Here is an 18,112-nt window from a genome sequence, read left to right on the forward strand (position 1 = left end):
CAGTTCAGTCACTAAAAGGGTTATGTCTGAGCACACCTAATGAATACTAAGAAGTGTTTTGAGAATTGAGTGCTGCGTATTATAAAAAATTTGACTAAAAGACATGTCCTGTTACAGAGGGCATGCTGTCTATACCTGTTTATTCTGCTTAGCTATACCTGCTTATTCTGCTCGGCTAATGCTTTTTCGCAGGAGCTGCAGGGCCCAGGCTACTCGCCAGCTTCTGCTTCAGGCAAGCTGCGGCACGTAGTGCCTCTTTCCCACCTGCACTCTGCTGTCATGCCACCTTCCCTGAACTTGGCCAGCTGTGCCCCTCATGTGAGTATCTGCCTCAAAATGGGAAACTGCACAGGAAACGGGGATGTTCCAAAGCGTAAAAAACCCATGGAATTTGAAAATGGGAGAGCATCTGGTAGGAGTGTCCAAGAGTGAATTCTTAACACCAAAGATGAAATCATTTTCTTTAGCTTCTCGTACGCTATGGCCTTTCAGATTTTCTTTTTTCCCATTTGCGAAATACATGTAAAAACCAGCCAGACAATAAAAAATTCCATCGATTGTAATAAGAGTTTATCTTACCTCTATCACTAATAACATTTATAAACTACTAAAATTGAAGGTACTGATCTGTAAGCAGTTTGGTTTTCGTTTTTGTTTTTTTTTTTTTTTCCCTAGTACTTTACTTGCTGTAAATTGCTTATATTTGGTAATGAAAATAGACATGTACGTAGTTCCTGGTAAATTTTATCATCTGATTGACCTGTAGTAGCTTTTAATACTTAAATCGTTCTCCAAGCTGGCCTTCACTGATTTTGACCAGTTTTATCCTAAAAGACACATCATTCTCCTTCCTTCCCTTTGTTTTTGTACATCTACTTTTAGATTTCAATTAGATGCTAGTGTTGTTCTAATTTTTCATTACAGTAAACATCAACTCAAATCTCTCATGAAAAAAAAAAATCTTTTGGTATTTTCTGTATAGATTTTGTGTAATTCTCCAAAAGGGACCTGATGTATCTCTCACAGAAATTGGTAGAGGTCTTTTCATAAATTTTTACCTCAAAAATTTGTAGGAGACTACAAGTTAGTGCAGATATTTTTCAGTAATATTTTCTGTTACTTTCTAATGTGGTGACAAACGTTTACATCAAGGAACGAAGGACAGTTAATTCTGTGAAATCCCTGCAGCATCAGGCACTGCCATTCTCTTTTCTTTGAGTTAATCAATTTATACTTCTGAGGATAAAGAAGGAAAAAGGACCGATTTTTAATTTAGTACCATGGTGAGGACCCTAACAGGTTGTAGGAAAACTTGATTCAAGGTCTCCTTGAACCTTCTAGGTTCCTGCACGATTAGTAATTGCACAAAACAAAGCAGCTCCAACACTTGAGACAGAGACCCTACCCAGTCGATAGCCTCCTTTCTTAGTTGGAATGTGGGAAGGAAAGATTTGGTCTGACTTGGTACCACGTTGACCCATTATGAAGCTGAGGATTTGTTCCTGAAACTAGTGTGTTCCCATTGGAAATGACATTTTTTTCAATGAAAACATGTTAGCAAAATGTTTCTAGCCAGTTCCATCCCCAGATGAAGCGTAAGTCAGTGGGAGCAGTGCTTTGAACGTGTGAAGTGCTGAGTAGTCTGAAAAATCCAGTTCTTCACAGAAAGAAAGGATTCTTTGAACCAGGCCTTTGCCTCAAGTCCTGATCAGTAAAATGAGAATAATATTGCACTTCATCTCCGAGTATGGCTGTGACAATTAAGTGGTTTATATTTGCAGACAACTCAACTGTTATAGAAATGAGTGCCTAGAAAACACCCTGATACACTAGTATTTCTGTCTTCAGACCTGTGTTTGTGTACTGTACAGTAATACCTGGGATCACAGGTTAAAAAGGAGAAAACAGCCTTTTTTGGTTCTGAGTACTGAAAAGGGTAATGGTTGTATTGGGTGGGGAGGAAGCTTTCACAATTAAAGGCTTATTTTAATGTTTTTGACCTTGAAACAGTAGTCATAACCTTTTTACAACATTTATTCAAAACGCAGATGTTAGCCATGTTCTCCCTCAAGCATATTTAGTTGCTTTACACATTTTTGTCAGATAACTTTTCAGATAGAAGTGCAATCATATTCAGAGAGTATTTTGACAGTCTTCAAGTTATCATGATCTAGCCTCCAACACTTCTTAACTAAAATCACAAAAAATCCACCCTGTTTCTAACTGGTAAGACAAGAGTAGAGGGGGAAAAACATGTGACTTTGGATGAGTATAGGTAAGAATTGAAAAAGAGAGTGCCTTTATAAATGCTCTGTAACTGAATGATTTTATTTCAGATGCCTTCCAAGCCAGGCATTTTGAAGGAAGAACCACTGCAGGATCTAAAGAGGATTCTTCAAGAATTAACAAGCTCAGACAATGACATTCCCTCTGTGGCTCTTGGCAAGGATGACAGCAGTGGTGGGAGAAAATCACCTTTAGCAACCATGAGGAATACAGTGTAAGAGCAATATATTGTTATTTCTGTTGTGTGCTGTGTACTTGTATTGCCTTCTAAAACTAGGATCTGGCTATTCATGTGCTTCAGGAGCAGTATAGGATGCCTTTTTGCAAGAAAGGTGGGTTTACGAGTAAGCTTGAGATAATCTGAAAGCTTCCGAAGCTTCTGTTGTTTGCCAGGTTCCTCAGGTGCTTTAGGTCGTAGGGAAATAGAAGGTGACTACACGATTTGCCTTCATTGCTTGCTTTTTGGCATTCCTGCTTTTATTTTCACTTAGAACTCCTTTCTTCGTTTTCTGCCTTACGTAAATATCCCTTCTCTCATTGTTGAAGCAGGCAATTATTTTTTTACCAAACAGATGATAATGACAGTGGTACATGAAGTTGAAAAATCAATACAGCACAAATTCTGATGTTTCTAAGCCAGAACATGAGCATACTTCATGAAGGAAAATATAATTCATGGACTTTTATTAGGATCAAATTTATTGAAACCATGACGCTTCTCCCATAACACATACTGGTGGAACAAAATCACATCAGTCTCAATACCCTATGTATTCTGGGGTTTTCTGTTTTTCCCAGGTATTTTTATTGAACAAAAGATCTGCCTGTTATCAACATGCAAGTTTTTGACAGTTTAAATATAGAAGCTTCTGTTTCACAACTGGAAAAAGGATTCATGCACAGAAGTTGTTCTGTCTGTCTGATTTTTCAAGTAGTAAATGTACTACGTCTTCCTACCTTGACTTTGCCTATCATAGATAGAGTCCTTTGGAGGCATGACAATCAAGTGTCCTTGGCCAGCCTGCACTATGTGATTATTGCCTATGTTCTTTGTTTATGGTGGCAGTGGGAGGAACTGTTCTTTTCTACATATGGTTGTAAGCTTTTATGGTTCAGACCACGTGGATTTTATGGGAATTTTTCTCCCTTGCAGCAGTTTTCTCTTGCAGAGGTGAAATGAGGATGGGAGAATCCTACACCTAATCATCCCTTGATACACAAAGCTGTCTGTTATACAAAGCCCATGACTATCTCAGTGCTGTTGGTAGTGCTAGCTCTGATGTTGTCTTTCTACATCCTTCTACACAGAGATGGTGCAAGTAGAGGATGCGCTGCTGTCTTCAGCCTACGATCGGGTCCTTGCAAGAGGTGAGAAATCATCTTTCTGAAAAGGTCACGGACAACACAGATAAAGATGTCGATCGAGTGAATACAGTAGGACGATACAGACAATATTTTGAGAAATAAAAAGAGAGTTGTAAAAATTGATTTAAAAATTGGGAAGAAAATAATTGTTTATGTTCTAGAAGTTCCTTGTAGATCAAAATTCTGAGATAGCTCAGTGAAGTAGTGATGTATAAGATTCATTGACCGGGCTTGTGTCCTTCAAAGCTCATGTTTGTACGTACCACAGAATTGGTGTTAAAGAAGTGAGAAGGATTACCGAAAGGCATTCATCACCTTGGCATTTTCTGTAAAGAAGAATGTGGTGATGACATCCACAGGACATTGCTGAAGAAGTCCATAGAAGTTAATGAATTTCTTTTTAAATAGATACTTTATTAATTAAATAGAGAACCTTTACCAAAAGATAAACAAGTGGTCTATGGAAAGCTGGAACAAGATGCTTCTAGGTAGCTTCAGCAGAGCTAAGGTTTTGTTGGTTGTCTCCTATGAAAACTGAGATGAAGCTCAATTTTTTTTTTCTTTTGTTCCCAGTGCCTTAGTTAAAAGTTGTGCTGTATCCAAAGTTACCATATCAGAATATGAGATGCCAAATGGCAAGTGCCATTTGCTGTAAAATCTTACTTGATTTTTTTTTTTTTTGGTCTGTTCCAAAGCTGAGGTTGTCACAAAAAGCCTGATATAGAGCAAGAAGGTTTTGTATGATAAAGAAAGATAGCACTTCATATGCTTCAAGCATGCTTAGTGGGGGGGGTTGTGTAGATACAGATGGAATAGCAGAGCTGCTGCTGGAAATGGAGCATTCCTACAAAAGGTCAACGTTAAATTCAGCAAGATTTTACTACTCTGGAACACTTCCAAGCGTCTCTCAATGCTCGTACTTAAAATGAGTCTAGCTGTTTTTTGGAAATTAATCAATGATCCGTTTCCATTCTCTCATCAAATACCACTGTACTCTAAGAACTTACAGTGCCTGAGAAAAGACCTAGGTCCAAACCTGGAAAAGGCAAATATTTATGTTATGGTAGTCATCTGATGCTATTAGGTGAAATAAGAGCCGAAAAGCACCTAATAACTGCAAGCTGGTCTGAAGAAGCTAAATAGAAGCACTGTTGTGTGAGTAACCAGAAGGAAGATTGCAGTGGCATTAGTTGTCTAAGGCAGAAGTTTATTGTCTTTTTTCCATCTTTATGTCTACCTGGTATTCATAACAAATATAGGCCTTTATCTCCCAAAGATACGCATCACTTCAGTAGTCTAAATTCACTCCAGCTCTAATAGACTTTTTTTCATGAACTTGTGTAACAATTTTACGATGCCTTTTCTTCACTATTAGAATATGGCTGCCATTGCACTCTGCTTAAAAAACAAGCGTATCTTCTAAAAGTGTGAAACGTAGCAATCTTACTGGCACGGCTTTTGCTGAGATTTTGACAGCAGTATGTTTTTCCATGCAGGCAGACTGCAGCTAGAGACTCTGCTACTGAAAGCATCGTGGAAAAGGATACTTTCGGACGGTGAGAAGTGCTTTCACTTAGCTGAGTAACCTGCTGCTTAAAGCACTCATTTGAGAATCAGTTTCTAAGGCTTTTTTAATACAGCATCAGTCCTGAGCTTGTTTGTGTTGTTTTACTCATAATGCTAAAAGCTTCCTGGGAATTACAAAACAAAGCTGTGATGTTGCTTTCATCCGTCTAAGGAAGAGCTCTGGAACTTATTTACATTGTTTGCTTTTAATTTACATGTATCAGATCTGGAGATTACGTATATGAGAGCTTCACATTCTCACTGTGGAGGCTAGGTAGCATTACCAAAACTTAGCATAATACTTCCAGAATGCAAGTTTTGCCATCATTTTGCTTGCAGGGATCGTTCATGCTTACGTACTGCAGATCTTCAGTCCCAAGACGTTACCCTGCCCTTCACATCGCTTGGTAAGTTTTCACTGGCCACGTTTGAGGATGAACGTGCCATATCGATGGCAAACTGGAACATTACAGAATATTACAAAAAATATAGTCCAAATACAGTATATTTTCTTAGGTCATTTACTCAAATACCTCTTAGCAGGTGCTATTACAAAGTCTCTATTGCACTTACTGCAAAATCTGTATCTTGTTGCAAACCAGCTCCATGGAGGCTGATACCAGCACACCTAAAATGGATATGTTCCATTACTGCTAACTGCAGTCAGGAGTTCCATTAATGAGTAGCAATAGTCCTGTGTAATTAGCATGGATAATATTGCCAGATTTTTGGTGCGTAAATTTAAGCTCTTGAATTCTGTATTCAGGTATCTAAACATGGATGTGCTTTTGAGAGGAATCAGGTCATTGCAAATTCCATTGATTTCCTTCCAAGTACTGGGTGGTCAGTACCTTTTAAAATGTGGTGACATGAATTTAGTAACCGAAATAGAAATACAAGGATACGGCTTTGAGCATGAGGGTTTGAAGATGCTAGTCTTAGCCGCCTTCTGTTTTCTTGCCCATAGATTATCCATTCTGTTAATTTTCTGTGAAAATTGCCTGCAGATGCTGATATATTTAATTGTTCTCTATTAGTATTTAAGCCACTGTGCTTCAGAGAGAGGCTAGAACTCCTCTGTTTGTCCTGAGGAGTAACTACTAGGGGTCCTCTTTTTATATTTCTGAGTGTTAAAGAAAATCTCCTGGGTAGTTACTGTCAGCCTTCTAGCAAACCTACTGCAACATCCAGGGATTTTTCCTAGCTTCCAAAATAGCTGCAAGTAGCGTTTGCTCCATAGAAGTCTGGAGAAGTAGTTGAACAAGTGGAGTTTGTTAGAACCCCCCCAAATTATTTTCAGGACATCCCAGGAGGGGTGTTAGGAGCAAGGAAACGAGACTACGGGAAGAAAAAGAGGAGAATTGTAGTAAATCTTCCCCTCATTAGTTGCATGCAACCTTTTACATATGAAAATATGTTACATAATCTGTTGGTGGCATATTTCTATGCATATCTTGTCTCTTTTCCTTATGACTCTCTTTCTGCCAGGAACTCAAAGCCTATCAATCAGTTATTGGAAAGGAGGGAAATGGCAGACCTGTGTAAGCAACATTGTTTTTTCTGCTTCTTATACCTAAGTAATGAGATCCAAGTCAGCAGTAAGGTCAGGGAGTCTTGGGTTGTTAGCAGCTATGATATTCCCATCAGGCTGTTTTGGAAGTAAACATGAAGTAAGTAGCCAGCAGAAAAAAGCAGGCCCTACTTTCTCCTAGCAGGTTTACTGGCCGTTCTTCACATGACAATCACTTTAACAGAAACAAGCATGTTTTGCAAAGAGGCTATAGTCTCCTGCTACCTTGGCTACTAGTAAGGAATGAAAAGGACAAAAGAGTGCAATGAAGGGAACCCAACCCTGTAACTCTTACAGAGATAACGTCAAAGCTGGTATGGGGGTTTCTCTTCAGGTGTGTGCTCACTGCTCTTTGCTTGGATATCTCCTAGGAGGTGCATCCATCTTCTCAGCAGCTCCTCGTTATACATCCTTCCCCAAGAAGGTCTCTCAGGAGGAGAGGTACAGAGAAAGGTCTCCAGTACACTTGCTATTAACTGCTCCACCCCATGACCTTGCAGCTGGCCCCAGCACCTCACCAGAGCACAGACTGTCTGCAAGGAAGGTTGGCTCTCCAGAGGGTGCAGCCGCAGTCCCCCAGATAAGTAAGTCCAGTCCCATTTACTGTTCCAAAGAGCTTGGCTGGGTCTCTTCCTAGTGAGTACAGTGAAGTTAAATTCACTAGGTTAAATTCAGCCGTTCAGCAATTCTGTAGAAACCAGTGGAGTCCCACCATCATTCACTGATACAGTCTTTTACAGTTTATGATTGTGGTACCTGTACTTCATACTGCATTTATTTTTTATATACGTTTGTAATATGTCACGTACAGAATCCATTCATGTTGCTGAACGTCAACACTAGTGATTCTCAAATGTACAGAGCTGACACAGGATTGATCTTCCATTTGTGATTCCAGCAAGTGCAATTACAGTATGCAAATTTATTGAAACATAATTTACTGATGGTTCATTTTAAAGCATTGCTCCTAGCGGTTCTGGCCCACTTACCTAAAAGTGACCTGTTCTGGCTTACATCAGACCGCCTTTGCCCTGTCAGTTCTGTTCAAGTAGAAGGTTTTTTCTGTGATAAATGAATTGTGAGTAAAATGTAGCAGCTAATTAATATACTATACAAAGAGAAGAGAAGATAAATTCCATACACCACTAAATTTAAGAACTGGTAAATTGCTTTATTCAGATAAATAGACTGTAGGAATGCTTAACATCAATATTTGCAGTAACGGGCAACACAGTTGCTCAATACTAATATTTGTAGTAGTTGTTGTGGTTCCTGTAAGGCATTTAGAAAAGTTCTGGGGTTTACTGAAAGTATTGATGGTAAGGCTGTGTCTGTCTAGCTCTTAAGTGATAAAAATAAGCTTTCCCGCATCACAAAATATGTGCGAGGATGATGAATGTTTTCAAGGTAGTCTATTAATTACTTGCCAGTGAGCCAGGCTGTCAGGGCTGCTTTATTACATTTAAGTGGCAGAAAGACCCCAAAATGAGTAGATGCAACAGGAAAAACAGGTAAGCAACTAAATTTTCAAATAATACTTACCAAATACCATTTAAAAACATTACATTTCTCTATTTTGCAAGGTCTGAAAATATCATTTCTCTTAGAGGGCACATAAGCACTGCAGGTAGGAGTGTAATAGAGATGCTGCACACCTAGCTCTAAGCTAGTTCTGGTACAGGCAAAAATCTAACCATAGCTCCAAGGAGCTCGAAAAGACATGTTTCCTGCTTCTCAGGTGGCTTTTTTTTTTTTGTAGTTTCAACCTAACTTTAGTATGTCTGTATTGCGTTGTTATTTTATTAACGCGGACTTCTCCTCAGTCACTTTATCTTTTGCACTTCAGAAACATCAGGATCTTCTCTTTATGCAGAGTGGTATCTAAAACAGCTGGGCTGAGCAGTCATCCTGACTAGAATATTAACATGGTTGCTCATTGACCTTTGCTTCCCGCAGCTGTCTGGCTGTGCAAATATGAAGTGCATATTTGTTAACTAATCTGTATTTTTTAATGCATGTTTAACAACTAAGAAATGCCTGTTCATAAGCAGAGGGCAAATGTACGTGGCATTTCCCCATCAAAGTGCTGAATTGGCTATGTGAGTGAGTATATACAAATTACTGTACCTGTAGAGTAACACCATCGTCCCCGCAATGAGCCTTGGTTCTGGATTGCACCTGTTCTAGGAAGCATGCAGGCTTTGTGGTGTGGATATCTCTGCAATTGGACATAAACCCCAAATTGTTTCCATATAGACCACAGGAGATCTAGCAGGTCACAACTGTAACCTTCAGTCAATTGCCAATCACTGCTTGGTTCAGAGAAAGATAAGTGGCATCGCTCTTTTTTTTTTGTTGTTGTGTTCTGTTTTTTTGTTTTGTTTTGTTTGTTAATCTGGTCAGCCAGTTACCTCCATCTCTGGCTCCTTTTTTTTTTTTTTTTTTTGCCTCTTTTTATTTGAGAATTGATGACTGTAGCAAAAATGAAACAGTCCAAGTTCTGGTCAGAAGAGGCTCCAGGGTGGGAGACTGTAGTTGTTTGTAAAGTACTGGCATGATCGTGTCAGTCTGTGGGTGTTAGTGTTCAGCCAGACAGGCACAATGCCTGTTGAATTCTGTGCTGCTCTGGATCTTCAAAGACTTGGAATTTCTGGTTTTATTCCTGGCTTTAGTAAGTTAGATCTTTCTGTACCTTAGTTTTCCATCTGTAAAATGCAACTGACATTAGTGCTTTCCTTTGTAACAGCCCTTGCAGTTTTTCTGGCAAAGAGGGACTTAGAAGTTGTGGGCATAAATACTATTTTAGTAATATAAAGCACTTTTTCTCCGTTCCCCAAATGGGGAAATTTATAGGCAAAATAGAAATGTGTTTATATTTTCACTTGAACAGACATACTGCTAAGTATAAATTTCTGTTAATAACCTTGTCTTCTTACTCATTTCCTTCGCTACTGGAAGTTTTATTGTTTGAAGTTTTATTTTCTAAGAACTTTAGATGGAATGTTTAAATAATTTATAATGACCTTTATTTTTTTCTTTGCATCTGTGATAATGTATTGATAAATAATTTTCTCACTAGCTTCTCAGCCCATGGAAACCAGTGAGAATACACCTAGGAGGCTACAGAACAAGATGGAAAGCCTGCAAAACCTGGTGGAATCATTACAGATAAAAAACCAAGGTGCCAGAATTTACCAAAAATATTCCTATTTTATTTAAAATACCCACACTCTCCAGAAACTGTTCTTGTTACCTGCCAAAACACTACCTGTGTTTTTGCATGAGGTCAGTTTAGATGTGCCTGTTTTACGAGCAGTACCCACTTGTATATTATCCTGCTCCTAGGAGAGTAATTAGATTAACTCCACAATGCACTGCTGCTCAGCCCCTTAACTCTAATAAGCTTCAAGATCCTTAACATTTCAAACATGGCAGCTGGTCAGGGGTGCCCTCGTGTGCTGTCATGTCCAATTAAATGGAATTTTTAACAAGCTGATGACTCTTTCATGGAAACTGAAAGATACTCTGACAGCAGCAGACTCCAAAAACATAGTTTCCCAGCAGTGGCCTCAGAAGCATATCCTTTCCTCCTCAACTGTTTTCTAAATCTGAGATGACCACGGTGACGATGGAGAACTTCTGAGGTTCTCTTCTTGCTCCCTTTGAAGTCACTGGTGAAATGCTCGTGAACTCTTGTGATGGCAGGATGCCAAGTGAGATGGAGTTTCTTTTCTCTGCATTTTTTCTTATTACACATTCCAGTTGCTTCCCCTTTGCCCCTTTTAAGTCTCACTGCATAGATTTGGGAAATTATTATTTCCCCACATGATACAGTGCACATGCGTCAGAAACTTACAAGTGACCTGATTTAAGTAAAACTAATCAAATTATTTATATTAAGTATAAGGTAAGCGTTCTCATTTTTATTCTTTGCCATCCATTAACATCTTCAGTTTGCCCGTTTTCTATATCCACATAAAAACATATATTCAAATCTGTAATGTATCAAGAGTTGCTATACAAAAGGGGGGGGAAGCCTTTTATGCACACAGTAAGTAAACCCATTTCCATGAGCGTTGGACCAAAGGTACTAATTTCACACCATCCCATAAGACAGATTGTGAAATCAATAGCATTTCGCCACTATTCGAGTATTTGGTGCTTTGGCTTTACAAAGCAGATGAGGTGGTGCCTGTTTATAACTAGGTTTATCTTTTCTGTTAAAGCCCTGCATATAAAAAATTGCTAACTAAAGTTGTATTTATAAGGGCTTGATAAGCGCAGTGTAACACGCGAGAGGATATTGCAAAGCTTCAGGTGTCTGCACCCGAGGCCTCAATCATTTTAACATAAGGTGGTGTTCAGATAATCCGTTCTTGCTGCTATTTTTAGCCATGTCATCAATGATCAGAACTCAGGAAATGAAGACAGAGAAAGCAAAGCAAAAGGAGAAAAAGCTATCAAAGTGAAGACGCCGTATACATTAGTGATTACTTTCACGTATGTACATTGTGTTTAAAATATATTTTTAAAGATAAATAATAAAAGTTCTTACGGTTTTGTAATTCTTGCCTGGAACCATGACACTCTACTTTTAAATGAGTGGGAAGTACAAGAGGAGTAGAAATACATCTAAATACAGACTCTTTCACGGGCGCACGTATTCAATAGCTTTGTGCTGTGAGAGACACTGGCCACAGGGCACTGCTGACTGCTTCAAGTTCCAGTATTTCTTGCATGTGTTCTGGATCTTGCACGCTACTTCAGGTCCTGTTTTTTAGAAAGTTAGTTTTTAAATTGTTGGGCATTTTTTTTTTTCATTCTACAATAAATTGGTTTCCCCTCCCTCCATACTTCATGTTATTACTTCAGTAAATTCTGATTCATCTGGATGTCCCAGAACTGCCAAGTATTTCCAATAAAAGCAGGAAACCTGCCTGTGGCTCCTGTTAATGTTGAGATCAAGTGTTGAACCACATACCTACAACTGCAAGACTGCACAGGTTTCATCCTATACCATGATTCCTTTAAGCAGAATGGACTCATCAAGTGGTATTTTTTATATAATTTTCACTGCTTGTTGGGATATTTGGCTTGATTCATAGTACAAATGGAGAGTCCACAGTCTGCCTTGGGGTTAGCTTTGTAAGCATAGCACTCGTATTTTGACTTACAGCTGAGGGTGTGTATGTTCCTAGTTTGGGACTTCTTGTCCTTCTTCAATCTGTGTTCCTCTATAAAAACGAAAATAGGTGAAGTTTAGGCAGAAAAAAATGCTTTTTGAATCTGTGCTGACTTGTTTTCTTAAAACATTCTAAGTATGACTTAAATACCAGGCTCCGTCACCCATATTAAGAAGTTTGCTAAAATAGCTGGGCATGTTACTTTCTGTTGGTCTCCAAAATGCTCTTCAGTTGAGTCACCAATACAGACAACCTTCCCTTAATATGAGTGCCTAAGAATAATGTTTTCAAAGGCCGTTCCTAGCGTAAGATTTAGTAATAAACAGGAAGGCACATTGAGCACACCTGGCATACATGAATTTATTTTAAAACCTCCTATGTCTTCTGACACTTGAGGATTTTGCAGCAGTGGGCAAATGACTTACTGCATTTAAGAGAGTGAAAAGACTATCCGATGCTAAAAACAATTCCGAAGTAGTAAGATGAGCAGGATCACTAAAGTATCAGATTGATGTTTAAAGCCTCATTAGTGTTGGAAAATATCTCGGGGAACAAGATAGTCGTTGAAAAAAAGACAGGGGAGGAAGAACTTATCCCAAATTGAGTACTTATCCAGAATTTGCCATTTGATTTTTGTCTGGGGACTGTTTGTGAAGAGCAGATTAATAGTGCTGCCCTTTCAGAGTCTAGCAGGGCTGTCTGAGAAGTTGGTCACAGAAGGCGCTGGCCTAGTAGCAGGGGAGTCCTTGCTATAAACAGTACTAACAAAACAAGGAGCAAGATGTCCTTCTGCAATAAATCAGTACCCAAGCACAGAAAAGTAGACCAGCCCTAGGGTCAGCAGGAGGTACCAGTGGGGCAGCTTCGCTAGCATTAGCGGTTTTCCTCATTATCTGCTTTCTGAAAAGCAATCATTGCCTTGGATTTGTGGCAGCATGGAATGCCGTGCTTGAATTCAAGGGGTTACCTGGTGATTTTGCCAAACCAAATGATTTGTAGTCACAGCTCAGCAAAAGTAGCTTCATGAGCACAAGCAATGCAGATACAAGCTTGGTTTTGTTGACTTTAAAGCTACAGAACTACATTCAGAGTAGTTCAAATCTCTGTGGTTTTTTTAGTTTGAGGTCGTCTTGTGTGGAAAGAAGAGATTAGTGAGTTGTTCCTAAGCTGTCCTCAGTTATTGTCAACAGTATTTTGATTTAATTCAGGTTATTTTCTATATTTCCTAATAATTTCCTAATATTTTCTATATTTCCTAATAATTTCCTAATATTTTCTAATAATTTTCCACGGATTCTGTCATTTTTTGCAACAGTGTTGCAAGCTTAGTCAAAACGTTAAACTTTCCTGGGAATCGGTTGCATTGAAAATGAAAGGATCATTTTAGATGGCTTGTGTATCACAGTTTGGACTTGTTACACATATTTGACAGTTCTACCACAGTTTTTGTAAGAAAAGGGTGAGGTATAGAGAATGAGAGCATGTATTCACCCCGTAGCCCAGCAGGTTGGAAAAGGTCCATGAAAAGTGCACTCTCAGTTCTGTGCAAGGAGCCAAGCTAAAAAGAGTTTCAAAAGACTGCAGCCCTGTGAGAATGGAAGGGAGCAGGTGGAGAGGTACAAATAGCCAGAGAGAAGGGAGATCTGCCATGCAAAAAGGCAGCTTAACATCTTCATGCTGGAATCCAGCGGAGTTGGGAAAAGTCTGGGCTTCCTGCCTGCCACCAGCAGAAGGGAAAGAATTGGCCTGGGGAGGCGAAAGGGTCATAGACTCATGGGCCCTAGAGCAGCTATATATCCTGGACTTTGCAGCACAAACAGCACTTTGTTATTCCGTGTCATACAGGTGGATAACAGGAGGACTGTTAGGCAAATCTTGACCACAGCAGCACACCACAGATGGCAACCAACCCCCTAGAGAGAAAACCTAATGCCAGTCTAATATTTTTGAATGGATCATGTGGAGAGACTCCAAACAGTAAGTTTAATTAATTCCCAGAGAGAATGGGGGACGGGCATGGTTTTTGCCAAGGCACCTGCAAAGTGAATAGGAAGCAAACAACTTGCAATGCGAGTTTCTGTATGTGACTTTAAACTGGTTTATGCCCAGTACCCATTCCAGCATCAGGCTGTCTGCACAGCTTACCGTCCAGGTGCAGCATTGAGCATTTGTACACCAAACTACTTCACAAATAGGAGTAGATTGCATTTCACCTAAAAGTAATCAAATTGTCTAATTTGTCAGAAGTTTGTTGTCAGCAGTACGAGCAGGTGAACCTAAACAGTAGATCTTTGGTTGCAGTCTGTCTGGCTTTGCCAAGCTGTGAGTGAGACAGTTTATTATTTGCTTTTCAGTATCTTGAGCCACAGGCTGCTAGGCTGTTACATCCACGTAGGAATGTCAACAAGAACTTGTTTCTCACATGTAGCTTCACTAGTCTCACAGCCAGGACATTGTGTTAGACAGATACCAGCCCATTCTAGCATAACCATTTTTACGCAGCAAGGCAACTTTGTTTAAACCTACCTTCGTGCTTGAGGGAATAATTGTTCAATAATAAGAAATCATCTCCGTAAACTTGGAGAAAATACTAACCAGCTCCTCCACTAATACTGAAATCCAGAGTTGTTTCTTTTACCATACAAATAACATTTAATTTACATAGCACAGGCCCTGCTGAGAAAGCAGTGATGTGAAAGGGATAATAATTTAGAGGTTATAGTTGAAGTGTAGTGCAGGTCTTCGTAGAAACCTTGCTTGATCATTCAGCAAGATGATGCAATCATGAGGACTATATGCATTATCTGTGGGATCAAAGTGTAGGATGTTTAATTAAAAAAACCTGTTCTCAATTTGAGAGACTTCTCAGGGTTAGTCTGTGTGAAACATGTTCATCATTGCATTAGAGAATCTATTTTAGTGTAGGTTAAGTAGCTTTCTAGTGAATATCTTAATCTAATACCACAGTTAATCTTTTCTGACAGGCCTCCAATGTATGTATAAATACACTCAAATTGCAGTGGCTGTTGGACAAGCGCTTTTTAAGTTGACAATATCTTACTGTTTGAAGAGCTCGCATTAATGGGAAAAGGAATTGTAAACAGCTTGAAATAACCTGTTTTGCTTTGACTTCAGTGATTTCTAAAGATTAGCTTCTGTTTCAACTTTACCTCTGTATATTAGGTATATTGTTCACTTAAATTTATTGTTAGAAAAGCTAAGTGTAGAAAAAAATGCAATTAAGGTATCGAGCCATTATTTCCAGCACCATTTTAGCTATTCAGTTAAAGCTGTAAGTTGCTGACCGAAACCCTCACAAGTGATTTGTGTACTCAGTGGTGGTGCACATGGACAGAACTTAAGAGCTTTCTGTTTATACACAGTAAGCATAGTCTTAATTAAGCAGTAGAAATATTTGTTACAGTGAAGCAGTAGCCCCTAAAATGAAGTAATCCTCATGTTAATTTTTTTTTCAACCCACAGCACGCTAGCTATGTCCTTTTTTCCTTTTACATTCATGTAGGAAGTAACTTAAGTCCCATATTAGTTTCCTGTTGAGAGAGCTGAGGACTAGTGTGTGCACATGTGCATGTGTCTAAGACCACTGAAGCAGCATCAACCACCTGCTGAATTGTCAGCTCCATCCTCTCCCTTTTGAGTCAGTTGCCAGAACTGATACCACATTCCTTCCAGACCTGTAGTACTTCTCACACAGAAGTAGTTACCGGGGTGCTTTTCATAAACAAAAAGCTTACAGCCAGTCTTGAGTTTAGCTCCCACCCATATTTCCTACCTTGTTCTCTTCTATAAAAGGTCTCTTGAAGGAAATGAAACTTACTAATCTGAATCTTTAGGCTACCCTGACAAAGTAATTCATTAAGCCCAGACAGTCCTTTCTGACCTTTGCTCTCTCAGCAGGATGATCTGACCTACCTGCCAAGCCTTCATTTGAGCTGAGGTGCTTCCTGGAGAGCAGGGAATGAAGTACTTGGGGGTTATGCCTTTGTTACTACAAAGAGTGCCAGCCACCTCTCAGTAGTTCTGCAGCACGGAGATTTCGGGTCAAGTAACTCACTTGTATCAAAGTTATTAACAGTCGGTTCACTGGTCAAGTTGTAAAGGACTGTCAGTCTGAAAGTGTTTATTGCTTACTCAATACATAACATAAGTTAAAACACTGAAGTTGCTACTACAGCAAAGGTAACCACACTTTCTAGTATGCTTCAAAAGCCCTAAGCAGTCAGTACAAAGATGCACCCCATAGCCCCACTCAAAGCAACGCAAACTCAAGTCCAGGGTCCAGATTTACCTGGACAGGCAGCTGCTTGGAATGCTGCTCATGCCTTCATAGCCTACCTTGCACATCTTCACAACACGTTTGAAGTTGATTTTTCAGGTTGCCAAAAGATTTCCTAAAGGGTATGGCAGAGATCTGCTGCTCACGCAGTTTAACCGGGTTTGATAGGGGATTTACAGAGCTCTGCACTTGAGAAGGTCTCCTACTGAAGAAGGGGTAAAGTTTAGGCGCTCTGTGATTCATCTAAGCAGGTTTGCCATTCGATAAGCAGCTTCCAAAATCCCCTTAATGGTATCCCCACCACTGATGAACAATTTGATCTTCAGGTTCAGTCACTAGGGTCCTATTACCGCATTCTTCCCAACGTCTGACCTTCCCATTCTCTACCAAGATAAATTTCCACTCTACTTTGGTGTCTACCGGAAGAATAATGGATTCCGACCAGAAGCCATCCTTGTCGTACTTGAGGGGAACATAGCTGTGCCACTGGCCAAGACACTCGTGGTCACCAGTAACACCAATCAGCTGAGCGTCAGAGTGCGTGATGTAGTGTACGCGGAAAGTCACGTGGATATTTTGAAACATGGGGGGCACAGCTGCAACTCTCTTCGCTTTCAAGTCCCCATCAGGGCAGTCTCCTTGTTCCCATTCCTCGCTGTCCGAGTCTTCCACGCTGCCATTCTTGCCAGCCTCCCCCCAGGCCAGGTGCTCAGAAACAACTTCCCACTCTTCATGGTCCAAGTCCCTACTCTCAGCTGGCTGACCCGGCTGCTCCTCACTTCTGTCCTTACAGACATCATCAGAGGCTCCTGCCAAGTTCCTCACACACAGTCTATCACTTGCCTGTCCTGTCTGGGGTCTCAATTCACCTGCCTGGCTGCCGTGCGTATCAGCTGGATGCTCCCTGGAGTCGGTAGCACCCTGCTTTGGGAGCAGCTGCTCCATCTCCAGAGTTCCACTGGCAACTCCACCACCTTGAACGTGGTTAAGCTCTTTCCTTGGTATAGCCGCCAGATCCTCCCCTGGCTTCTGAGGGCTGGACGGGGCAGCAGCCTTGGCCTCCAGCAACACTTGCTCACCGCTCACCAGAAGATCCTCTAAAAGTGACATTTAATTAAAACAGAAATGGTTTAAGCAACGCAGTTAAGCTTAGCAGCAACAAACCCAAGTGCTCACTGGCAGGCTTGGGCAGACCAAGACACACCGAGCATCGCCTCCCCCAGCAGTGCTCCCCGCAGCACCCTCGCCCGGTACCTGTGGCCGCTGCCGCCTCGCCCCTCGCCTGCGGGGGCCCCTCGCCGCCGCCCCGCAGCGGGGCCGCCCCCGCCGTCTCGCCGCTCTCCTCGCCTCGCCCGTCACCGCCGCCGTACCAGAGCCAGGCGACGAGAGCGGCAAGCAGCCCCACCACCAGCGCCGGCCACAGCCCCGCTCCCAGCCAGCCCCAGCCCCAGCCGCGGGCCTCGGCGGGGAGGGCCTCGGCGGAGAGGTCGGCGGCGGACTGCCGCAGCACAGGCGGGCCGCGGTCACGAGCCATGGCCGGGCGCTGACAGCGGGGTCGCTGCTGCCCCCCGCCCCGGCGCCGCTTTAAGCCAGGCCCAGGCCACGGGGAGGAGCCGCCCCCGGGGCGGGAGGCGGATCCCCTCGGCGCCTGGCGGGGCCGACGGACCGCCCCTGGCGCGGGCGGTGGCTGGGGTGAGCGGGGGCGGTTGAAGGGAGGGAGAAGGCAGGTCAGAATAAGAAGTCACAAGTTACGTGAGAAAAAGTTGAAAGGCTTGCTTTCTCTCCGCCCCCCACCCCCCACCCCCCCTTTTTAAGCCATCCCTCTCTCTTTTTTCCTTCTCTTTC

General features: G+C 41.3%; 2 protein-coding genes across 2 annotated transcripts in view; one reads left to right on the plus strand and one right to left on the minus strand.

Annotated features, from left to right (window-relative positions):
- Positions 1-11,611, plus strand: part of CCDC158 (coiled-coil domain containing 158) — a 34,999-nt gene extending 23,388 nt beyond the window's left edge. Inside the window, 6 exon segments of the mRNA XM_076337702.1 lie at positions 193-318; positions 2,337-2,500; positions 5,557-5,624; positions 7,159-7,371; positions 9,867-9,968; positions 11,180-11,611. Coding sequence (XP_076193817.1) covers positions 193-318; positions 2,337-2,500; positions 5,557-5,624; positions 7,159-7,371; positions 9,867-9,968; positions 11,180-11,256 — 750 coding nt within the window. The 3' untranslated portion in view covers positions 11,257-11,611.
- A 4,467-nt stretch (positions 11,612-16,078) lies between these two features.
- On the minus strand, positions 16,079-17,816 carry STBD1 (starch binding domain 1). Its single transcript, XM_076337436.1, has 2 exons — positions 17,522-17,816; positions 16,079-17,364 (listed from the first exon to the last, which is right to left on the minus strand). Exons 1-2 carry the CDS (start codon positions 17,799-17,801, stop codon positions 16,553-16,555), a joined length of 1,092 nt encoding a protein of 363 aa, XP_076193551.1. The 5' UTR covers positions 17,802-17,816; the 3' UTR covers positions 16,079-16,552.
- Positions 17,817-18,112: the final 296 nt, after the last annotated feature.

Source organism: Aptenodytes patagonicus, chromosome 4 (assembly GCF_965638725.1).
Source record: "Aptenodytes patagonicus chromosome 4, bAptPat1.pri.cur, whole genome shotgun sequence".
Classification (NCBI taxonomy): domain Eukaryota; kingdom Metazoa; phylum Chordata; class Aves; order Sphenisciformes; family Spheniscidae; genus Aptenodytes; species Aptenodytes patagonicus.

Coding starts and splice junctions, on each gene's coding strand:
- STBD1 (XM_076337436.1), bottom strand. CDS start 17,801: ATGGCTCGTGACCGCGGCCCGCCTGTGCTGCGGCAGTCCGCCGCCGAC. Junction 17,365..17,521: donor CGAGGCGGCAGCGGCCACAG/GTACCGGGCGAG, acceptor TGTCACTTTTAG/AGGATCTTCTGGTGAGCGGT.